This window comes from Zootoca vivipara, chromosome Z, assembly GCF_963506605.1.
Source record: "Zootoca vivipara chromosome Z, rZooViv1.1, whole genome shotgun sequence".
In the NCBI taxonomy this organism is placed as follows: Eukaryota; Metazoa; Chordata; class Lepidosauria; order Squamata; family Lacertidae; genus Zootoca; species Zootoca vivipara.
Window position 1 is genome coordinate 23,677,734 of NC_083294.1, and position 23,928 is coordinate 23,701,661.

Below are 23,928 nucleotides of genomic sequence, written 5' to 3' on the forward strand. Positions count from 1 at the left end.
GGGTGAAGTCACACCAAGAGGATGTTTGGGTCTGCCATGTTGATTCAAAATGACATCTGGAATCCAAACAACGGTGAAGTTTGCTGCTCCCATTTTGGGAACCCTCATGCCAAGTTTGGCAATTATATCTCGAGAGTTAGCCAAACCTATTCCAAAAAACTTGTGCAAGAATGCCAAAGTCCTATTGTTGGTCCACCATCTTGATTCAAAGTGGCAACCATATATTGACATCTCCCTCATCTTCACCTCAGGGCCCCTTGTGCAGTGGCATAGCTAGCCACTCGGGTGCCAGGGGCAGTGCACATGCCCTGCACACAGGTGCCACTCACAGGGGATGGGGCTAGCTGCCATGGGCGGGGCTAGCCACCCACTGGGCGCGTTGAGCTGGGACAGGGCACACTGTGTGGAGCCTGCAGGGAGTCCGCCTGCTGCCTCCCCCTCAGCTGGAGGGTGGCCAGGAGGATGGCAGTGACTGGGGAGCTCTGCAGGCCATGTGCTGCATGCGTCCCATGTCACATTCTGCGCTGGAGGGAGCCCTGCAGCCCCAGTGCCATCCATGGTGCTCCACGCTCTCCACTCCCCTTCCTTTGCTACTCCCCTTGTGCTGAGTTTTGCGGTGATATTTTGAGAGGCAGTCAAACCTACATCAGAAAACAAGCGAAGTCATGCCAAAGTGACGTTTTGGTCCACCACTGTGACTCAAATTGGTGCTCAGTGTCCATATATTGTTGGATGTTACTGGACTACAACTCCCACCATCTCTGGCAATTTGGCATGCTGGCTAGGACTGATGGGAGTTGCAGGTCAGCAACATCTGGGGAGCCACCCTGCACTGAAGATGTCGTCCTCGGGGGTTGTTAAATTCCTTGTCCCCCAGTCCCAGGGTCCTGCTCTAAATCCTACTGGCAGATTACCGTATATCAAAGGCTGGCCCATGCCCAAATGAGTAGAAAATTGCCGTTGAATGGTTGTCTGGGAGAGGCAGTAACCCTAAATAAAAGCCATATACAACTGGAGCCTTTCTTGCAACGTAACATAGCTTCATAATTAGGCTGGGGAACTGTAAATCAGAGAAGCAGAGAGCTGGTGATGTTTATGGCTATATAAACTGGGTCATACGCTGTGTAATAAACTCCTGCAGACTGTACATTTATTATATGCTCATTGTTAAGAACCACTGTACAATGCAGACAAGGCAAGATCTCTCTTGGATTTGTTGCAAAATTCCCGACATGGCCTAATGTCTGGTAGGCTTGATGCTTGGCCTCTGCTCCTGCCACCGTCTCTCCAGCTCCCTGTTTCCAGTTTTAAAAGGGTATTAGTTACACAGGGTTGCAAAGGAGGTATTTATTCAGCATTCTCCAGAGGGCTACAGGGTTGCTTTGTTGCTGATAGCAGCCAATGTAGAACAGGACAGAACACTGGGACTGAGCAGAGGCTCTTGTACCAGTTTAGTAATTCATGTGGGCAGAATTTCATCTTTATCCACGGAGACCAAAACAGCTGCTCAGGCTGAGCAGAGAGAGGGGCAATTTCATTCAGCTTCCTCCTGCCTGTGGGAAGATCCATGTGACAAGTGCAAGCTCTCCCTAGCTAGGCTGAATAGGTGGGTTCATCTGGAGCAGGGGCGGGAACCGTTTTTGTCACCATGGGCCAGGTGCTTATCAGGATCTCCCTTATGAGTCAAATTTCACAGATGGGCAGGGCCACCCACCTATCAGAATACCTTTTGCTCCCATCAGAGAGAAATCAGGCTTGAATGGGGAAGGAGAAAGAAGCTCCCCCATCCCCTTTAAGCCCAATTTTGTTGCAGTCTTAAAGAAAGAAGGAGACTTTTGAGAACATTTGCGATTCTTCATCCACCCCTTAAGGTCACAACAAAGATCAAGCTTCACATGGATATGTGGGAAATAATAATAATAATAATAATAATAATAATAATAATAATAATAATAACAACAACAACAACAACAATAATTTATTTGTATCCCGCCCTCCCCTGCCAAAGCCAGGCTCAGAGCGGCAAACAACAGGTAAAAATAGCACAGTGTACATAAAATCGCACAGTCAATTAATTAAAATACATTCTTGAATCAATTCAGAATCAAATTAATGTCAACCATTGGGTTAGAGTTCTATGAAGACTACAGAAGGAGAGAAGGGGGTCAGACTGTGCCTTGGCCAAAGGCCTGGTGGAACAGCTCCGTCTTGCAGGCCCTGCGGAAAGATGTCAAGTCCCGCAGGGCCCTAGTCTCTTGTGACAGAGCGTTCCACCAGATCGGGGCCATGCCCAAAAAATCCCTGGCTCTGGTTGAGGCCAGTCTAACCTCCCTGTGGCCCAGGATATCCAAGATGTTTTTATCTGAAGACTGTAAGGTCCTCCTTGGGACATACCAGGAGAGGCCGTCCCGTAGGTACGAGGGTCCTAGGCTGTGGCTTTAAAGGTTTAGGGCTTTAAAGGTTAAAACCAGCACCAGGAAAAGGTTTTGGGAGTCTCTCTTTAATATCACAACAAGTTTGAGTTTAAAAGGGAAGGAAGAGACTTCTTTCCTTTTCAGTGTGGAATTTGGAAACCCAATCAGATGAGTGGGCTATTACTACTACTATTACTGTTACTGTTACTATTACTATGATGCTGATGACCTCACCAAGAGCTCCTTGATGGAGCTCCATAGTGTGCCCATTCACTCTCCTGAGTCCAGCACTAAGAAAGTTTGTGATCCTGCTTAGTGCTAAGTTTGGGTGCTCCAAAGTGTTGTATGCACAGGGTCTTGCTTAGAAGGCAAGAGTCGGACATGACTAAACAAGTAAACAACAACAACATCAATTAATTGTCTCATGTAATGTTGGTCACATTATGTTGGTTACAAGCCATTTGGAAACCTTTTGCCTACAGCTTCCCATAAATATCACCACAAATTTGGCACATGCCCATGAATCATTAGCTCTTCATGTATACTGTCACACATGGGATTTATTATTAATACCATTCATACTTTTAGAGACTTGCTATAAGCATTGTAGGTATGTTCAGGCTTTCATTTTTACATCTGAAAATAACTAAGTGTTAGTAATCCAACTAACAAACAAATCTTTAGGATTTTAACATGACTGCTTGACCGTGAAGTAAAACAAATTTCCAACAGGGATAAATAAGACCTGTACACAGTACTCCTTAGCATTGCCACTGGGTCTTCCACCTCCTGCTTTGAACTCCAGTTATATTTGACTGGATACCACCATCTTTGGCCATGTGGGTCAGACCATCTGGCTCCAAGAACTTTTTTTAGCTTGTGCCCCAGACTATATTCAGCCTTCCAGGAACTTTTTATGATTAGCTACATATTTATGCTCACATTCCTGTGAATTTATGGTTTTTCGGGACGTCTCAAGTTCAACCTGTTTTCCTTCTCACTTTTCAGTCCTCCTCCCTTTTATTCTTTTGCTATTCCAGTATGGAAAGAACAAAAAAGCAAGTAAAAGCAGGACAGATAAGACACAATTTTTGATCACCCACATAAGGACAAGGAGAAGTTGAGACTGGATGCCACATTTGGTGTTTTTGTTTTTATTTAACAAAATGTATATACTGCTTGATTGTGGTAAAACTTCTCAGCGGTTTAGAAGAAATATTAAAATCGTCAATAAAATTAGTTAAGAAAAATGGAAAACCTTTAAAGATGATTAAAAAATTAACAGTAAAAAATGATTAAAACCTATCAATACCTATGTGTCGGGATAGACTTGCCTAGACAAAAAAAGTTTCAGCAATCACCGAAAAGCGTAGTTCTAAATCATCCTTACTTTCTCATCTCCTTGACTGGCATTTAATGCCAAACTGGACAAGATATGAGTTGCCCAAATGCAATTAACACACCGAGCCTTGGGTTTAGAGCAGTGTTTCCCAGATGTTTTCAGACTTCAGTTCCCACCATCACTGACCACTGGTCTTGCTAGCTAGGGATGATGGGAGTTGTAGTCCAAAAACAGCTGGAGACCCACATTTGGGAAACACTGTGAGTTCCACTCTTTCTCTGCCTGCCAAAAATTCCCCACATTGAACCTGCTTTTCCATTTCTAAGGCATTGGGGTCCATCAGGGGCTAAGAGCAGCTTCCCTAGGAGTACCCTAAGGTGGGCAGAGTCAGCCCAGAAAGCTTTTCACTGAGAAGGCTGTCACCTGCAGTTCAGTGACTCACCACATGGGGTAGCCACACAGAGATTCTAGCTCCTGGGAAAGGCAGTAAATTAGCAGCATGATTATGATTGTGGCAATGTTTAATGGATTAGTCGCCCTTTGATTGGATTGGCTGGAAAGGTGCCCCTCAAGCTGTTAAGGGCTTTATATACCAGTAATAACACATTGACTTTGGCCAGGTAACAAACTGGCAGCCAGAGCAGCTCTTGGAGCAGAAGTGCAATATGCTGGCAGGGTTTCACTCCTGCTGTCAATCTTTAACAAGTAATTTCAGCCACCTACAAGCAGCTACCTAGTGCATGTGGCTGCTCCTGTCATATGCACTGAAATCAACATGGCAAGATCTGCTGGGAGCAAATTATCGTAACGATGTGCCATTGCTCCAAGGGGGAATTTTTTTTACATATTTCGTGTAAACTTCATGTATTTTCCATTCCATTCGCTCTAAGACTAAAGGGAAATTGAACATAAAATTTGTATATATGCTAAATATATAAATCCCACCCAGAAAGTGACAACACATCATGAAAACCTGTCACTCTCAGGGAATTTGCTGCATTGATTTCAACGTGCGTCGTGGCATCAGGAGTCCCATAAGCCAGCCAGCTGCTCTTAGGGAACAGAAATCACTTCGTAAAACAGAAAAAAGAAGCCAGATAGGCAGCCTTTAGACAACCTTTTCTTTTCTTACATAAACGTGTTCCATGTATATCTTAAAGTATTTATATTAATTTGTCCTTTAAAACCTGCATTGAAATAAGAGGGTACAGACTTTAGCTCCATCTCATGATGAACTGGCCCAATATGGAGGATGCCTTAGGCCCTTCCCTAGACAAGGGCCCCTTTTTACTAGGAACTTTTCACCGCTGGGCACTGACTGAGGCCCACATCCCAACAGGGGCTCCACTGCTGATCTCTGGAGCTTCCTGACCCAACTTACCCTCCTTGTTTTTCCTCTCTGCTCACCTGCCTTCTTGGAGTGGCCAAGCACTGAGAGGAGCAGTGATTGTGTGCTTTGCTTTTAGTTGATGTATGTTTGTCCTTCCAAGCCTCAGCTTAGAAGTCTGTGTGACTGAGAAAAGGAGGTACTTCTTTTAAATAATGCAGGCGGCACCAGGAGCTGCTCTTGTGTGGCTTTAATTGCTTTTTAAATATTGCCGAAGGGAGTGAGACCCTGCAAGCATATTACACCTCCGCCCTGAGAGTGGTGTTGGCTGCCAGGCCAAAGTCAAGGTGTTAATGTTGAAATGTAAAGACCTTAACAGCTTGAGGGAACAAGCTTTTTTTTTTTAAAGGATCACCTTACCCCATGTATGTACGCTTTGATCTATGGAACTGGCACTTTTGCAAGTGCCATATAAAGTTTGCTGCAAGGCAACAATCCTTCAATGTGGCAACACTGATGCTGTGGAACTCCTTGCCTTTGAACATTAGGTACGTGACTTTGCTGTGCTGCTTTTGGTGCAGAGTCTGGGAGCAGCCACTGAGAAGATCCTCTCCCATGTCTCTACCAAGCACATTTGTGAGGGTGACTGAGAGGATGGCCTCCCCTATCCTTAGTTCAAGGTGGAATCTTCCCCATGGAATCTGCTTGGAATCTTCTATCCTCTAGAGCAGGGATGGCCAACTCCCAAGAGTGCAATTAAAAACTGGGGTTCAGGTCAAGGTTGTTGAGCTTCCTTGGGGGGAGATAGTGATCTACCAGTGATCTACTACAGACATCCAGTGATCTACCGGTAGATCACAATCTACTTGTTGGACGTGCTGGGGCTAATCGAAATGGAGGCTTCCTCATGCTCTCCTTGAATGATTTATTTAGACCACTATAAAAAGAAAAACGCAGGAAATTAAATCACATGTGCACCCACAAACATAAAACCATTGAGGAGGGAAAGCTTGAAGAAACCTGAGCATCAGAATTGAAACTTCACCAATAACTTGATACAGTTGGGTTGGCCATGTCCCGCACGCTGGTTTAATCACTCCAAGCGGTGGGTGATCTTGCGTGTGCTACTGGCTGGCTGTGTTAAAGGACAAGTTGCTGGAATAGATTGGCTTTTGCAAGCTTAACGGAGCCCTTGAAGTTGCTTTCAAAAAGCATTGGGTAGCATAATGTGTTTGACACCTGCGCCTTAAGGCTGCACATATGGAGGCAGTTAGCATCCACATTTGCTGTTGCTTGGTGCTGGATCGCTTCCCAATCCTGTCTCATTGCTCTCAGCCACTGCTGAAAAAGTAACCCAGTGAGTTGACTCTAGAAAGCAAATCTTGGGCTCTCACCCAAATCACTTTGTATTTTATTTAAATATTAAATTACAGCATGCTGGAGGATTTGAGGCTGGAACTGCTGGGGTTCGATTTATCGGCAGATGGATTCCCCATTTGCTTCAAAGCACGTTTAAATCCTTGGAAAGTTTCCCATCGGCTTTGAAAATAACATTGCTCAGTAGCTCTGATGTTAATTAGTAAAAAAACAAACTCTCCTTTTAGAAAAAAAAATCAGGAGTATTTTTTTTTTTCGATCAGGGAGTTTATGCTCCTGGTTTGAATATCATTTCTTCTTTCAGTGTTTAAACCTTTTGCTATTTTGACTATTGTCATTTAGAAATTTAAAAAGATTAGCCAGGCAAATACAATTTTTCTAGCATCAGGTTCCTTCCATTTCCCTGTTACCTCTTCGGAAAGGATATATATTGCATTTATCAACCAGGATTGAAGAAAATAAAAGTTAGAGTAAATTTTGAGCAAGTCTATTCCCTGCGTAAGTCAGAGCATCAACCAAACCCACATACGTCCAACACTCATAATACATTTACTGTATGAAGATTTGTCCTCATGGTGGTATTATGGTGGTATATAGGTGTTCCTGTTTTCAAAAATGTTTGCAGTGGAAAGGTTTTGGGACAGTCATGCTGCTTTCTTTCTAAGTGGTGCACGTCCTGCAGTTTTCCTGAAATGCTGTAACTTTTCATAGCACAAACGTTCTGATTTATTTATTTTTCTCACTTTTGTTGCGCTATACAGTGGTAACTCGGGTTAAGAACTTAATTCGTTCTGGAGGTCCATTCTTAACCTGAAACCATTCTTAACCTGAGGTACCACTTCAGCTAATGGGGCCTCCTGCTCTCGCTGCACCACCGCTGCGCGATTTCTGTTCTCATCCTGATGCAAAGTTCTTAACCTGAGGTATTATTTCTGTGTTAGTCTGTAACCTGAAGCATCTGTAACCTGAAGCATCTGTAACCCGAGGTACCAATGTAGTTCAAGAGTCCCTGTCCTGTTAGCCGTAATACAATAACACTGGGGAAGCATTGCTAATAAAGCAGAACTGTGTGCATGATCCTGTATAAATCCACAACTAATGCACTATAATTGTGCCAAATACGTTGCAGAATTACATCTGCAAAAAAAAAACACCTCACCGGTCCAGCAGGTGAGAACTCTACACCTGAGTTGTACTTGCTCCTGTTTGCCCTTGCCTGAATGCCATTTTAGCTTTAGAATATCTTAAGAGAGGTGTCTCCTGAACCCCATATCTATTTTCACACTGTGGACCATTTTTGTATTTCATAGTTGAGCTCTATATAACCCCTTTACATGTACTGAGTGGCACAATTCCTGCTTTTGGACTGGGTCTCAAAGTGCTGAATATTTTAATATTTCGGGCATGGGATGTGTGGCAGTAAAAATGCACCAGGGACATATAGATAACAAAAGGAGCCAACTAGGATTTAGGGGATCATATAGGCATGTGAGACTGTAAGTTGTTTGGATTTTGTGTACAACACAGAGGTCCTGGCATTTACTTTTCCTGTTACTTCAGAAGGTGGTTCAAAGGCTTTGAGGTGCCCGCATGACAAAGTAAATGGTTCACAGAGCCCTCCAAATGTCACTGTTTAGCTCATATGCCTAAAACCTGTAACCTCTTGCTCCTTTGGTTAAGTGCCCAGCTTAACAAATGAAGAAGAAGAAGAAGGGGGGGAACAACCCAAAAACCTCATGCATTCCTCAGTAGCACAATAATTATGGAGAGTTTCTTTTTACATGATTTTATGCCACTGATGTAAAAGAACTGCAGTCACCCGTGAATTCTGGAGGTCAAGGAAACCCAATTGGGGGGGGGTCTTTTTGCACTGGGCCTGCAAACCCAATGAATTCCTTGCATGCCAACATTATTTCAGTTCTAACAAACAAACACTTTGTTCTTAGTGCTACATAAAGCTTTTATTTCAAATGGCTGTGCATGAAAGCAAACGTATAATATTTCCAGTGTGTAGGGGAGGCTAACTAATCCTATGCCCTAGAAGTACATCGAGCAGAAATTTGGAATCATAGAAAGATGCCGTATACTGATTCAGACCATGGGCTAATCCAACTCAGTCTTGTCTACACTGATTGGCAGAAGTTCTCCAGGATTTCAGGTTGGGAACATTCCCAGCCATACCTGGAGATGCTGAGATTGAGCATGAACTAACACAGAGATTGAGCATGAACTAGCAAGGAATAAGTGGCTGCTTGAGGTTATTAAAACCAGAATTCTGTTCTGTGAAGTCCTCAGAGACACAAACTCAAATGAACAACTAGCCTTGTATTGCCTGTTGTGACACACAGTGGTTTTAGGACAGAGATAGCCAAAATGGTGCCCTCCAGATGTAATAGACTACAGCTGCCGTTAGCTCCAGACATCATGAACAATGATGATGGGAGCTTTCATCTGCCAACTTCTGGAGAGTACCACTTTGGCTGGCCTTTAACAAGGGTCTCAATAGAGGGTCTTTCATTGCCATGCTAGCTAAGATCTGTTAATGAAGCCAGCCTAGTGCATTTCAACTACAGCGCCCTTCAACATCAGCCAGCGGGGCCAATGGACGGCATGATAGCTCATGGTTGTGGGTTCAAGCCCCATGCTGGGTGAAAGATTCCTGCATTGCAGGGAGTTGGACTAGATGGTCCTCATGGTCCCTTCCAACTCTTTGATTCTAAGAATTCTGTGATTCACTTCATTAATTTAATGTGCTTATATGCTCCTTTTTGTCACAAGTGATCTCAAAAATGCAGTTTACATTTTTTTAAAAAAAAATCATATTGCAAACCACAGAACACAGCTGAGAGGGGAGCAAAATATAATCAACTAGTTATGAAGTCCATTAAATTAACGGGTGCTAGAACAGACCTGTTGCTCTAGCAACCTCGGGGACATGTGCAGAGCTGACATTGCTCGCCCGCCGCCACTTGTAACGGCCGCTGCCGCTTAGAAGTAAGTCCACGCGAGAAGTAAATGACCTCGCGAGTGCGCCTGTGTGGAGACAGAGCTCGCGAGCACGGGGCTATCTCGCACGTCCTCTGGATTCTCTCGCGAGAGCTGCTCCAAACGCTGAGAGGCTGAGCTCCCTTACACGCCGGCCAACACGCTCCGTCTCTGCGCTCCAAGTCCCAACGGCTGTCCATGGGGCACATGCGCAGTAGCGCAATCCCACGGACACAGGGACTGGACGCAGAGACACTTGCACTTTATTATATAGGATTTCAATAGCCGAACCACAAAATTAACACTACAAAACAAAACCAATTCAAGGCTCTAAACCATAGTTCCCAAAAGCTAGAAAGAGCAAGCAAACTTCCATTGTGAACATTGAAGTCCCAACAGACTTGTGACTATCCATGATTCCAGGAGAGTGTTCCAGAGCTGGGGCACCAGTACTATATTAGACCCATCTGGTTTTTCCGCTTCTCCATATGCCTGACATGATGGGAGCTTAAGTCCAAAAATGTCTGGAGGACACCATGGTGGTACCACTGATTTAGCTGGTGGTGCTCTTCCTGGTGTTGCACTTCCTGATTGCTCAGGGAACCCTGGTTTGATCCCTGGTGCTGGCCATTGTGAGAACTGAGTGATGGACTAGGTGGGCCTTGGCGTGATGCAGCAGAGTTCTTCTGATGTTCTTAATGAAGGTGAGGCAACAGATCTAAGAGATAAGGCAGTCTCTCATTGGGGGATTAATCTGCCATTACTACCCTGTTGGGGTAGACAGAGCGCAAGCAGAATGTTCCCTCTGTGAGTTGGGGAGCCCTTCTACCTGCCACACCAGAGGAGACACATGAGATAACTTTGTTTTGTAAATTGCTTCTTCTTTCTGCACTCTTGCAGATGATTCACTTTTTTCTGCTGGCAGTAAGATAACCCGGAAGTCCTGTGAGTACAATGGTACAACCTACTACCACGGGGAGATGTTTGTGGCAGAGGGGCTCTTCCAGAACAGACAAGCCAACCAGTGTGCCCAATGCAGCTGTTCCGTAAGTCACGTGATTGTGTTAAACCAGTGTTGTGGCCGCATTCCCTTCTGAGCAACTTTCCAAGGGCTTTGTGCCAATGGTGGGCAGGGCCAGAGGCAAATGCAAGCCAAGGAATGTTAATTTTAACTTTGTACAGTAGGCTAGTTTCCACATCCACACTCATCTCCATCCAGACAAGCAAGAAGGATTATCAGAGTTCAAGGACGCATTCCAACCAGGCAAAAATACTCAGGGTACAAAGTTGAACCAGGAGAAGGTGTGTGGTCTGGGGAGAATTATTTTTGAGTGTGTGGAATATTTTATTAGTTTTATAATAGAATGACATCAATCAACTTCAGCAAAAACCTACAGAGCATTACATTCACACTTCAGTCACATCTGAGCACATAACACCAATCCTGGCTTGACTGCACCAGCTACCAATTAGTCTCTGGCCCCACTTCAAAATGCTGGTTTTGACCTATAAAGTCTTATGTAGCTCAGGTCCTTAATAACTACCTCAATGACCTTCCCTCCCCATGTGACCCAACCTAGCCCCTGCAATTTGTCATCTGAGGCCTTTTCCTGTAGCTCCTGCTACAGGAGGTCTGGGTGGTGGCAATATGAGAACCAGGCCTTCTCAGTGCTGCCTGCACACTTGAAGAATACTTTGCTGAGGGAAACTCACCTGGCACCATTGTTGCATATATCCAAACCAAAGGCAAAATCATTCCTCTTTAATCAGGCCTTTGGCTTTTAAATATCTATGGCCTTTTTTTGTGGGTGGGATGTTTTAATGTAGGAGGGTTTTTTAAATGCTGGTTTCCATGTGTGCATTTGTTTTTTGCTTAAAATGTTGCAAGTCACTTTGAGTTGCTGTGGCAAATAAGTGACTAATAAATTTATTGATGTTATTAATAATAGAAGGGAAATGGAGCAGGGACACTGTCAAGTAACTGAATCAGTGAATGCATTGCCAAGGCTTCAACTATCTATGACACAGCTTCTCCAGTTGGGTGAGGAGAGTAATATATATCCTTTGTAAGTCACTTGGACCTCTGGTATTGAACCAGTTAGATTCTTTGCTCCATTCTCTATTTTAAAAGATTAGTTATCCAACATGGAACATTTCTCAGAAACAGTTATGAGGTGGGCTGCAGAACCTGTGATGGAGCAGGTGTTGCTACACTACAAGCCCCGTCATCCCAGACTGTTCACCATGCTAGCTGGGGTTGATGGAGGTTGGTAGTCCAACAACATCTGGAAGGCCATATGCCCCCCATCCCTGCTTTAAGGAATTTATAATCTTCAAAGGAACTCCAGTGCCCCCCCCCCAAAAAAATACCTTTCGAAAGCCACAAGAATAAGCCAACTGGGCAGTTCCAGCCTGTCACACATTTCATAGTGCTGAAGGGAATAGGTAGGATGCACCTCTTGTTGCTACTGAGATTCTCAGTCCTCCTCTACATCTGATTATTTGAGAGGTCAGTGACATGAGAGTGTTATGAGGATTCCAGAGCTTTGATATGTATAGAGAGAGACAGCAGCTCATCATTTTAAGCTTCGTTGCAATTAAATAACGCTTCATAAAAGGTAAAGAATGTACATGGGATTGTTTTGCTGTTATGGCAACCATCTGCCATTTGAATCTGTGCGCCTGCATCACGCACTAACTAGCCCTACCTTTGTCTTTGTGTGTGTGTGTGTGTGTGTGTTTAATGGCAGGAAGGAAATGTATACTGTGGCTTGAAGACCTGTCCCAAATTAACTTGCACCTCTCCAATGTCCACACCAGAATCATGCTGCCCAGTTTGCAGAGGTAAAATATAAAATATATATGTATGCAATTTCTTACATTCCAAGCCCAACCTGCCCATCTCTTGAGAGAGCTCGACAATTAAGCATGTTATTCAGGCAGGTGGAATGTCACTGTTTTCTTCAGATACTGAATTCATCAGCATGACTACTATAGCTGGAGGAGCCTTATCAGCAACTTTCCCTTAGGTAGAAGGAAACTTAGGAACATAAGTATAAGGAAGATACCTTATATTGAGTCAAACCACTGGTCCATTGACCTCAGTTCTGTCGGCACTGACAGCAGCCAGCCAGAGTTTCAGACACGGGTCTGTTTCGCAACCCTACCTGAAGATGTTGAGAAAGCTCTAAGCACTGAGCTATGATCCTTCCCCTAAAGTTACTTTTACACAGGAACCTGCCTTGCCAAGAAGCCAGACCATTGGTCCACCTAGCTAAGTAGTGTCATAGCATTAGATACCTGTAGAGTTGGAAGGGATCCCAAGGGTCATCTAGCCCAACCCCCTGCAATGCAGAAATCACAATACTTAGTTGTCAACACAGAGTTTCCTAGGAAGAGGAATTGATTGGCAAAACAACTTTGGGACTTGTAGCTCTGTGATGGGAACAGGGGTCTCCCAACAACTCTCAGCACCCTTAACAAAGGACAGCTCCCAGAACTTTAGGGGAAGCCATGACTGTTTCAAGTGTCATGGGAGTGGTTTGGTTTGTGTGCCTTGAAATCCGCAAGCACTTCTAGCCACCAGTACTAGATGCAGAAGTGTGTGGCACAAGTCCTGATATTGAGCCTGAGCCTGGAAACCATGAAGACCTGGAGCCCAAGACCCCAGAAACATGCCAAAAGTCAATTATCTTATTCAAGAGTGAGGCTGAGGCTGTTTCAGAATTTAGGACAGTTCTGTTTCCAGTTTAGTTAAACAGCAGAAAGCTCCATAGAGATGTCCTCAGGCTATCATTGGAATATAACTCCTCCACGTTGATATCTTCACTTTCATTACACGCAGGGACATCAGGGTGGGGAATCACAAATGGCCCCAGTAATTCTTGACATCATTGTCTCTTGACTACAGGAGACAGGGAGTCTTCGTGGGACAACCCAGATGGTGACATCTTTCGGCAACCAGCCAACAGAGAAGCTGTAAGTGAAGTTCATGATCTCATCAAAAGAAACAGAACTCTCCCACTGAGTTGTGCACACACCCAAGGCAAACATGGCTGTTGTGTGTTTTGTTCATTTCACACCCATCCTGTTTCAAAAGGGGAATTTCTGGCAGATGTTTTCATAGTAGTGAGACTTATCTTTGTGATTGAGACATCTTCTGGGAGTTGAATAGTTGACTAAATTGATAGAAAACTTAAAGCTAGTTTTGAAGTTCACTGGCTTGAAACTGGAAGAGGCCTGGCTTTCTTTTCCTGGAAAAAAGACAAAGAAAATCTATCAAAAGTTTTTAGCCCATAAATAGTTGAAATGCAATCAAGGGCATGAGTATATCTCATGTATCTGGGGAGGAGGGAAGGGGAGAAAACATCTTTTGTTTAAGAAAAAAAAATAGCAGTGAAGGAAACATAAACAGTTGTTTATTTTCTGTGGTTGGAGTATACTGAATTGCCAATCAGAACAGCGCCTGTATCCATTTCTGTGGCCACTGAATCAGCAAGCGTTTGGGAGACTTTTGGGGTGGAATGCAGTGGTAGAGTGATAAATTTCAAAGGTCAAAAGCAGAAAGTGGAACAGACAGCCTCAGAAGGTGGCGGGTTCTCCTTTGTCAGAGGCTATTAAACAGAAACTGGATGGCCACCAATCTGTGATGTGGTAGCAGCTGATTTTCTGCTTTGGCAGAAATACGGGGGTGGGGGCTAGGTGGCATTCCAAGTCCCTTCTGACTTCATGACTCTGTGTCCAGTTGGGGACAGGCCAATCTTAGGATCTTACAGGAAGTGGTTCTTCAGGATTTTGGAATAAGAACCTTCCTAGCCTTACCTGGGAACACCAGGGATTGAACTTGGAACCTTCTGCATGCAAAACAGATGTTCTGCTAATGAGCTGTTGCTGTTCCCCTTCCTGTGTTGGCCTTCTTGCTGAGATGGAGGTAGCAGAACTCCCCAACAGCTCTTTGACCTCTGGCTAGTGATGATAAAGAATGCCTCCCCAACCACAGCCGCAAGGCTACAGAAGTTTGGAGCAAAGTCCTTGCTCGGAGGGTGTATATCCAACTCATTCTGAGGAACTAAACCTGGGTCTGCAGTGATTTTGGTGTCTGTATTATGAAACCAAACTGTCAGATATTCAGTCCAGCAGAACTGATTGTTACAACAGAGTAATTTGAAATGAAAGCTCAGTATTTTGAAATGTGAGGAGCAAAACCTAACAAAAACAAACAAATGCCTCTCTGTGCGTGTGGGGGGGGGATGAATGTTTTTGTTGCCCAAAATAATGGCTGTAATCCAAAACAGATTTAGCCAAACCTAAATCCACTAGAATCAATGGACTCAAGTGCCCTCAACTCTGCAAGAAATTGAAAGGAACCCCAAATTACTAGCTAATCTGACAAGGGGAAGAATCTGAGAACCCCAAGTGTTAGAGCAAATAATTGATCCCTACCCTGGGCTCTTCTTTGTCTTTTAAAAAATGCTCATACCATCTCCCAGCTGCCACCACCTCCGCCCAACAACACCAACAAAGTTAAAACAGTTTCCAGGACATTACTGAGTAAGAAATGACCACCATTTTAAACACAAAAAAAACATAGAAGATTCTTCATTGGCTATTTACGTTGGCCACCAGTGCTGCATCACCAAAGAAAGTCCACCATAAACCCTATGGGGACTTACCAGACAACACTTTATTGAGAGCTCCTGTTACTCCAGAGTCATCCCTATGTGATATTAAGACCTTTAGCAAAATGCATCTGTGAAGTATCTATGACAACTTTGGGCAAAATCAGCATAGGCTGAGATTTAGGTGTGTTAGACTCCATCCATAGGAAAGCACTTATGAAAGTAGCTTGTGGGGTGCTAGCCTATGCATATGGTAGCGTTGCCTGGGGATAAATGGGGCACTGGGGCAGGCAGCTGCATTATTCTTCCCTGAAAAGCTTCCCAACATCCCCAAAAGTGGATTATGGTTGAAGTCCAAGAGAAGAAGAGGTTGTACCTTACTCTGTACTAAAGGTATTGGTGCATGGGTGGGAAACCTGTGGCCCTCCAGGTATAGCTGTTGTTAGTGCTTATTTATCTCACAAGATTTATATGCCACTTGATTGCAATAAAACTTCAAAGCGGTTTGCAAAAAGAATGTATTAAGAAAACCATGTGTAAAAAAATAAATAAAAGTTAAAAACAACTGTTTAAAACATTCAAAACATAATTAAAATCTGCAATAAGCTAAAAACCAGATTAAAACATGCATCAGTCTTCTACAGGGAAATAGGCAGAAGGGCTTCTCAGTAGTGGCACACTCTCTGTGAAATGCCCTCCCTTCAGATGTCAAAGAGATAGAGGATTACACAACTTTTAGAAGACATCTGAAGGCAGCCCTGTATTGGGAAGTTTTTAAGGCTTGGTGTTTTTAGATATGCTGTAAGCCACCCAGAGTGGCTGGGGAAACCCAGCCGAATGGGTGGGGTATAAATAATAAAATTATCATCATCATCATCATCATTATCATCATCATTATCATTATTACAAATCTAGGTATGCTTGCTGAAACAAAAATGTTTTTAGCATGCACCAAAAAGAGTACAGTGAAGACATGCTGTTTATGAACCTATTTCCATTTAACATCTTGATGTTGTTAGACTCCAATTCCCATTAGCCCCAGCCAGCATCGATCCTTGTGCAAAGCCCAAGGAGCTCAGATTGTACCCAGTCTTTATCAGACATTTGTTATGATTTGTTTGCTGGGAGGTTTTTCAACAAAGCACATTCATCCAACATTCATCCTGATTTACTGAAGTGGCATTTAAACTTCTTCCCATTAGTCCTTAGTTAATCCCACACTTCTCAATGCCTTTTCCCATTACTTTCCTAACTGCAAAGTCTGTTTCTTTTGTGGAATGGGTTTGTCATGCTAGGGCAACTGAGCACATTAATCCACTTTAAATGCACAAGCCTAAAGTTCCTTCCTGCAAAATACCAACAGTCTGGAGGCACCCATGGACAGAGCTACCCTCCTGGAATGTGGTCCTGACAACAGGGGCTTCATAACGGAGGTCAAAAGATTGTTCCTCTTAAACAGATCACTGGCAGATCACTGGCTCCCCCCAAACAAGCTCAACAACTTTGGCTCCCCTAAAAAAAGTTCAACAGTGTTGGCCTGCATCCCCAAGAAACATGGCTGTCCTTCCTAAAAAAAAAGCTCAACAACAACTTTGACCTGAACCTCAAAAAGGGCGTAGGTCACTGCCAGTTTTTAACTCTATGAGGTAGATCGCAGTGTCTTGGGAGTTTGCCACCCCTGCTCTAAAACCTTCAGTCTCATGAAGCTCTCCTATTCCTTTTCTCAGAGGGCTTTCCCCTCCCCTCTCTCTTTCATGCAGAGGCACTCTCCTCATCGCTCCCATTATGACCCTCCACCCAGCAATTCCCGACAGGCAGCCAACATTCCACGGGTGCCTGGTGGCAGAAGTAACAGAGGAGCCCTGCCGGATATGCAACAGGCCTCTGGGACAATTGTACAGATTGTCCTCAACAGCAAACAGAAGCATGGGCGAGGTAAGGGGAATGTAATGTCTTGTTGTTGTTTTGTAATTGTCTTCTTCTTAGAGGGTTTGGAGGAAAGAACCCAGCACCACTTACACACAACTCAGAAGGCCCCAGATTCAAGTCTGTGGCTGGAAGGGCTCCTAGGCAATCTCTGGGATTCCTGCACATTTTATGGAGCTTCTACAAACACCTTTGGTAGCTTGCTTTTGCTGACTAGTGAAAGCATTTTTATTTCCCCAACTTTTTTATTTTAATCATTTTTTTTCTCTCATCAGCATGCCATGCTGCACTTTTACCTGGAAAGTTTCAGGGAAGGATGGGGTCCTGAGCTAGGTGTAGCTAAGAGTGACTTACACTGGTCAGGAGTGGTGCCTTGTTATTGTCAAACATCAGCCAGCATTTTATTATAATGGAATGTTTGTTCTCCAGGTGCAGGGGGGGGACTTTAATTTTAGTATATTTATTGTTTTGCTTACATTCATATCCAACATTTTTCCATCATAGAACCCAAAGCATGTGGTACCCAGTAGTCAAACGCCCAGGCACTGACTAGACCAAGGGAGCATCTGCTTCGCATGCAGAAGGTTCCATGTTTAATCCCCAGCATCTCTAGGTAGAATTTGGAATGCCCTCTGCATAAAGGGATGCAGGTGGCACTGTGGTCTAAACCACTGAGCCTTGGGCTTGCTAATAGGAAGGTTGGTGGTTCGAATCCCCGCAATGGGGTGAGCTCCTGTTGCTCAGTCCCTGCTCCTGCCAACCTAGCAGTTTGAAAGCACGTCATAGTGCAAGTAGATAAATAGGTACCGCTCCAGCGGGAAGGTAAACGGAGCTCCCGTGCGCTGCTCTGGTTTCGCCAGAAGCGGCTTAGTCATGCTGGCCACATGACCCGGAAAAACTGTCTGCGGACAGTTTAGGCTCCCTCAGCCTGTAGAGCAAGATGAGCGCCGCAACCCCAGAGTCGTCTGCAACTGGAATTAACTGTCAGGGGTCCTTTACCTATTTTACCTCTTTACCTCTTTACCTTTTTACCTCTGCATGAAATCAGTGTGGACAATACTGAGCCAGAGGGACCAATGAATCTGAATCAGTATAAGGCAGCTACCTATGTTCCTATGCTATGCCTCTTCCAATGTGTGCAGCTTCAGCAAGGTGGCAGGATTCATACAGTACTGCTGCAGAAATACATGTGAAATGACTGGAGGCCGTTTCGGACCATCATCAGCCAGAGGTCCTGTGTATCAAGTGGAGAGCAGGCCCACATGCATGTGCATCCCATGTGCTTGATTCCAGCAGTTTATCCACCCTTTTATGGGGGAAGAATTTGCAGGGAGTAGACACAAACCCCATCAGATTTATGCCCAAACAAATACTGTGTCATGTGTTACCTAATAAATGCATTCTTGTTGTTGTTTGTTGAGCATCATCAGTGTGCATGGCACTTTACAAAGAATAAGAGGGCAGGTCCCTGCCTCTAGGAGCTTGCAATCTAAATTTCAGCAGGGGGGGGGGAATAAGATGGAAGTAGGGCTAGATAGGGATATAAATTTCTACCCCACCCCACCCCCCCAGTTACATGGGCATAAGCTTGTTTAAAGTTAGGGAGGATGAAGCATTCTCTTTCTGGTTTTTCAGATATTTTCATTCCTAAGTCTGTTGCATATCATTTCTGCATGAATCTGCTACTTTAAAACAACAACTCTGCATTAAAATTGGTATTTCAGTATGTACTTTTTGAAGAATCTTCACAAAAATATGCATTTATAACCCTGTTTTATCCTAAAACTTGCATTTTTACATGCACCTTAGTACACCTAGGAATGAAGGAGAAATTTGATTCTGTTTTGCATTTAAAGGCAGAGCCACCAAATTTGCACTTTCTTAAGCAATATACAAACCGGAAAAAAACTGTCCTCCAAAATGCACACTTCTTCAAATTTTGCATTATATTAGGGGTAACAGTTCTGCAAAAGATGTGTATATTTGGTAAAATTGAATGCAAATATGTGTATCTTCAAATGAATTCACACTAAACTCCTGGTGAATTTTCATGAGGACATTTGAAAAAGAATTCACAAACTGATATGGAAATATAGTGAACTGAATTTAAGGCTGGAAAAATGAGAAAGTGAAAGAAAGCCAAATAAACAGGTTCATAAGAATGTAAGATGAGCCTTGTAGACCAGCCCAGTGGCCCATCTGGTCCAGCATCCGATTCTCACAGTGGCCAGCCAGATGCCTGCAGGGAGCCTGCAAACTGGACATGAGCAGAACAGTAACTCTCTCCACCTGCAGTTCCCAGAAACTGGTATCCATCCATTTCTAACTGTGTCACAGGATAACCACATTCCAATCTGTATATTAGTTTGCAAGGTCCAGATCAGAAGTCATGCAGAATGAATTCTGCAAGCATCCTTAGTTATAGCAGAGCAAGGGCAGCCAAAGTGGTGCCCTCTAGATGTTGGACAGTGCCTTTCATCTGCCCTGACCATTGGCCATGCTGGATGAAGCAGATGGAATTGGAATATCAACCAACTGTCTGGAGGGAGCCATATTGGCTATCCCTGCAGTAAAATATGCAGACTAAATGATTGTGCCAAAACTTTAATCACACACACACACACACACACACAGCAGAACCCTCCCCCAACTTATGCATAGGATTTCGCACTAGTGATTGTGTGAATGATCCCAGAGGTTTGCAAAGTGAAACCCAAAAGGGTAGTAGAAAGGTTTTGAAGTAGAAAAAGCAGTTCTGCACAAAGCCAACAGTCCATGGGCTCTTAAAAGTGGCCTGCAATATGGTAAAAGCCTTTGATTTATGGCCAGCTAATCTTTCAAGGTATTAACTAACTGAAGGAATGTTGGCTATAGAGTCTATTATCCACCTGAACAATCATGGAATAACATTCAGCTCAGGCCGATGTTTCATGTTGGATCTCAAAGCAAGAAATCCCCGCCCGCTGCAATGTCTCCGACCTCCAGTTCACACACGAAGATATCATCAAAGCAATTTCTAACTGATTTGCTTCAGTACATAAAAAGCCTCCAAATGAATAGCACATTTCCCATGCACGGTACCACATCAATGGGGGGGCAGTTTTCGGGGGCTTGTATGTGCTTCTCACAGAGTCCAAGGTTACACACACACACACACACACACCCCCGATGGAAGCAAGAATGCTGATGAGGTCTTTTCCTTTTGTTCTATGCAATTAGTGTGAGTGTTATTAATTAACTGGAGAGGTAACTTCAAAAAGGTCATGGGCATGAATGCCATAGGATTCGAGGTTCTTATGGCCCATTGTAAATGCAGACAAAGGGCTCCGCTTTCTACAGGCACCCACCATCTCTAGCAAGAGAAGGGCATGCCAACATCAGTGATCCCTCTTCCTCCCCACTTCCAACAATGATTTTTGGAAGTTGCCCAAAATCTTGTTTTTTTTAAAAAATGCAGGCATCTGTGCTGGCGTATTTGTAGAACAGGGAATCCAAATAGCAGCAGTAATAGTGGTTGAGATGTCAGATTTTACCTGAGAACTAATATTGAAAAAGAGGGACGGGGGGTCCAAAGTAAGACTGCAGCCACACCCCTAATTTAGGAACATACAAGGGGAAGGTAAAAAGCTAACTGCAAGATAAGGATGTCAAATAATTTCAAGGAAAATAGAAATGGTAGTGGAGATTACTAATGTTTATTTATTCATGTCCAGAACAGAAATCAAACCAATGAATACGATTAGTATTCACTGTTGTTGCTGCTACTGCTTCTTCTTTCAATCTGCAAATGATACATCATTGATTATGTATTGTCCTCGTTTGCATTGCATTTCCTTTGCATGGAAATGAACGGAATGGAATAACACCATAATTGACATATTGAATTGAATAAATTATGTAAGTTACATACTTATGCCACAGAAGAATGTGAGATAAATAGCATAATTTCTGGTGAACTGTTGAACTGCAGCATAGTAGAAACAGTTCTGCTAGTGGTGAATATAGGGCAGAATGGGAAATGATGCCTTCTTACATCCCTTGTGTCAGACTACATCCTTCGGATGCAGAAGCTTCCCGGCATCTCCAGGTTTGAGGGTGAAAGAAAGACCCCTATCTGAAACCCTGGAGAGTCACTGCTAGTCAGTGTTGAAAAATTGTGGGCCAGGTTGACCAATGATCTGGTTTTGAAAAAGGCAGTTTTCTATGGTTATTTGGTGGTGATAGAATGTATAGAGTCTTTTGAGACTTTTGATAAGAGTCTTTTGGGACTTTTTTAAAGTGGTCACCTCTAGCTGGCAGAGACATGGAGGCAGCCGTATCAGTCAACAAGTGAACAATTGCATGAGGCTTGCTATTAAGCCCGTGCAAATAGATCAGACATATTGCTATCTACTGACTGGTTGGCTACTTCATCCAGGGGAAAGAGGGGATAGAACGTCTCATTGGGTGAGAGGCTCCCCTTTGAAGTCACGGTCTTATTATCACACATTTGGCGCCAAACGACACAACTCCAGATTCCTGAAATACCAAATCAATGACCATGAAGTTCATTGCAGATGTTTAGAAAGGTCTGAAAGGCACATTTGGATGCCAGCCAGACAAATTGGTTACTCGGCTTGGGTTTGTAGACTTCTCACAGCAAGATGTGCATGGCTTTTTCAAGTCCTAATGCAAAAAGTATTGCTTTAATTATTATTATTTAAATAGAGACACATTTAGGTTGCAGTCCTACACATGCTTGGGCTGCAATCCCAGCCATACTTACCTGGCAGATAACCACATTGAATTCAGTGGGACTTACTTCTGAGTAGACATGCTTAGGTTTGCAACCTTACTTGAGAATATTTAGTGAGTCTTACATTTGAGTAGGCATGCACAAGACTGCAGTATTTATGGATCTCCTAAACACACATGCATACTGTATGTGTTTAGAATCAGGGGTCAGCAAACCTTTTCAGCAGGGGGCCGGTCCACTGTCCCTCAGACCTTGTGGGGGGCCGGACTATATTTTTTTTGGGGGGGTGAACGAATTCCTATGCCCTACAAATAACCCAGAGATGCATTTTAAATAAAAGCACACATTCTACTCATGTAAAAACACCAGGGAGGTCCCACAAATAACCCAGAGATGCATTGTAAATAAAGGGACATATTCTACTCATGTAAAAACACACTGATTCCCGGACCTTCCGCGGGCTAGATTGAGAAGGCGATTGGGCCACATCCGGCCCCCAAGCCTTAGTTTGCCTACCCTACTGTATTAAGCATTGGAAGCTAAACATGCCTTTAAGATTACTAGTGACATATAAAACTGCAGCAAAATGTTGCTGTGTACCTCCTCACCTCCTGACAGGAGTGCTCCTGTTTGGAATCCCAACCTGTCGGCCATGTTAGAGGCTCAGACAGGGCATTTGCCTCCCCCACCCCACCGACTTTCAGCATTACAGTACTTGGCTATTGAGCATGCTGAGTTCTCAATGGTCTGTTGTGCATTTTGTTTGTTTTTAAACAGTTGCACCATTGGCTTTTTATTTGCAGACCATAATATGTAAAGGATGTGTACAATTGTGAAGAGATAATGGGAGGCAGATTAAGAGTATTTGGCTAAAAATTGTAGGAGAGGGAAACAAGGTTGACCTTAATGCTATAGACCACTGAGCAAGACTGAAGACTTGGAGCAGATTACCAAACATTCAAAAATGAGAGATATAAGTAGTCATAGGAGGCTTCAGCTGCCCCAGTATCTGTTGGAACTCAAACTCTGCCAAGAATGTAAGGTCAAACAAATTCCTCAATTGCCTCGCTGACTATTTCATTTCCCAGAAGGTAAAAGAAGCAGCAAGGGGGTCTTGGACCTGGTCCTCACCAACAAGAAGGAACTTATCAACGAAGTGGAAGTACAGGGAATCTTGGGAGGAAGTGATCATGTCCTTCTAGGTTTCATTATACAGTGGCAAGGGAAAGTGGAGTGGAGTGAGACAAGCACTCTGGACTTTAAGAAGGCTGATTTCAAAAAGCTTTTAAGGGACTATTGGTTGAGATTCCATGGTCAGAAATGCTCCAAGAGAAGGGAATCCAAGAGGGATTGGAGCTTCTTAAAGGTGAAATATTGAAGGCACCAAGGCAGTCAATTCTAACAAGAAAGAAAAGTGGAAGGCATTTAAAGAAACCAGTGTGGTTGCAGCTTAAAGATGAGCTGAGATTTAAGAAGGGCATGTATAAGAAACAGAAGAATGGGGAAATCACGAAGGAAGAGTATACACAAGCAGCCAACAGTTGAAGGAAGAAGGTTTCTCAAAAACAAGTCATGCAAGACAAAACTCATTTCTCTTTTTTGATAGAATTAGAAGCTTGTTGGATCAGGAGAATGCTGTGGATGCAGTGTACAGTATCTTGATTTCAGCAAGGCTTTTGATAAAGTGCCACACAATATTCTTGTGGTGAAGTGGGTAAAATATGGGCTGGAAAATGTTCCATGGTTTTTGAGTAACTAGTGGGCAAGGTTGTGGCTACTGTATCCCTTTTGCAGCTATATAAGTTCTACTTGTTTTGTCCTCCCCCCTTTTTTTTCATCACAGTTTGTGTTTCCAATGGAAAAACCTACTCCCATGGAGAATCCTGGCACCCTAACCTTCGGTCCTACGGAATCGTGGAGTGTGTGTTGTGCACCTGCAACGTCACCAAGCAAGAATGCAAAAAAATTAATTGCCCCGATCAATATCCTTGCAAGCATCCAAGGAAAATTGAAGGGAAATGCTGTAAAGTCTGCCCAGGTATGGATAACAGGTTGCTTTGGGTTTAAAAGGGCAGCCCACAACCCCATTCTCAGACACTTGAGTCTTTTAGCATCTGTGGAACAGGGCACAGGGGAACAGCCACCACCTGACAGACATTTCAATCTAACCTAACCCTAACCTACAATGTAGGATTGTTGTGAGG

The 23,928-nt window shown here is 43.7% G+C and overlaps 1 protein-coding gene and 1 long non-coding RNA gene across 2 annotated transcripts in view; one reads left to right on the forward strand and one right to left on the reverse strand.

The window, feature by feature from the left end:
- The window catches only part of CHRDL1 (chordin like 1), a 48,652-nt gene that overhangs the window by 15,559 nt on the left and 9,165 nt on the right, over positions 1-23,928 (forward strand). The window contains exons 5-9 of the mRNA XM_060270531.1: positions 10,346-10,491; positions 12,196-12,289; positions 13,356-13,423; positions 16,824-16,998; positions 23,568-23,762. Coding sequence (XP_060126514.1) covers positions 10,346-10,491; positions 12,196-12,289; positions 13,356-13,423; positions 16,824-16,998; positions 23,568-23,762 — 678 coding nt within the window. The remainder of the gene's footprint in view (positions 1-10,345; positions 10,492-12,195; positions 12,290-13,355; positions 13,424-16,823; positions 16,999-23,567; positions 23,763-23,928) is intronic.
- Positions 13,417-23,928, reverse strand: part of LOC118084301 (uncharacterized) — a 41,001-nt gene continuing 30,489 nt past the window's right edge. Inside the window, exon 3 of the long non-coding RNA XR_004692471.2 lies at positions 13,417-13,698. This is a non-coding gene — a long non-coding RNA (uncharacterized LOC118084301). The remainder of the gene's footprint in view (positions 13,699-23,928) is intronic.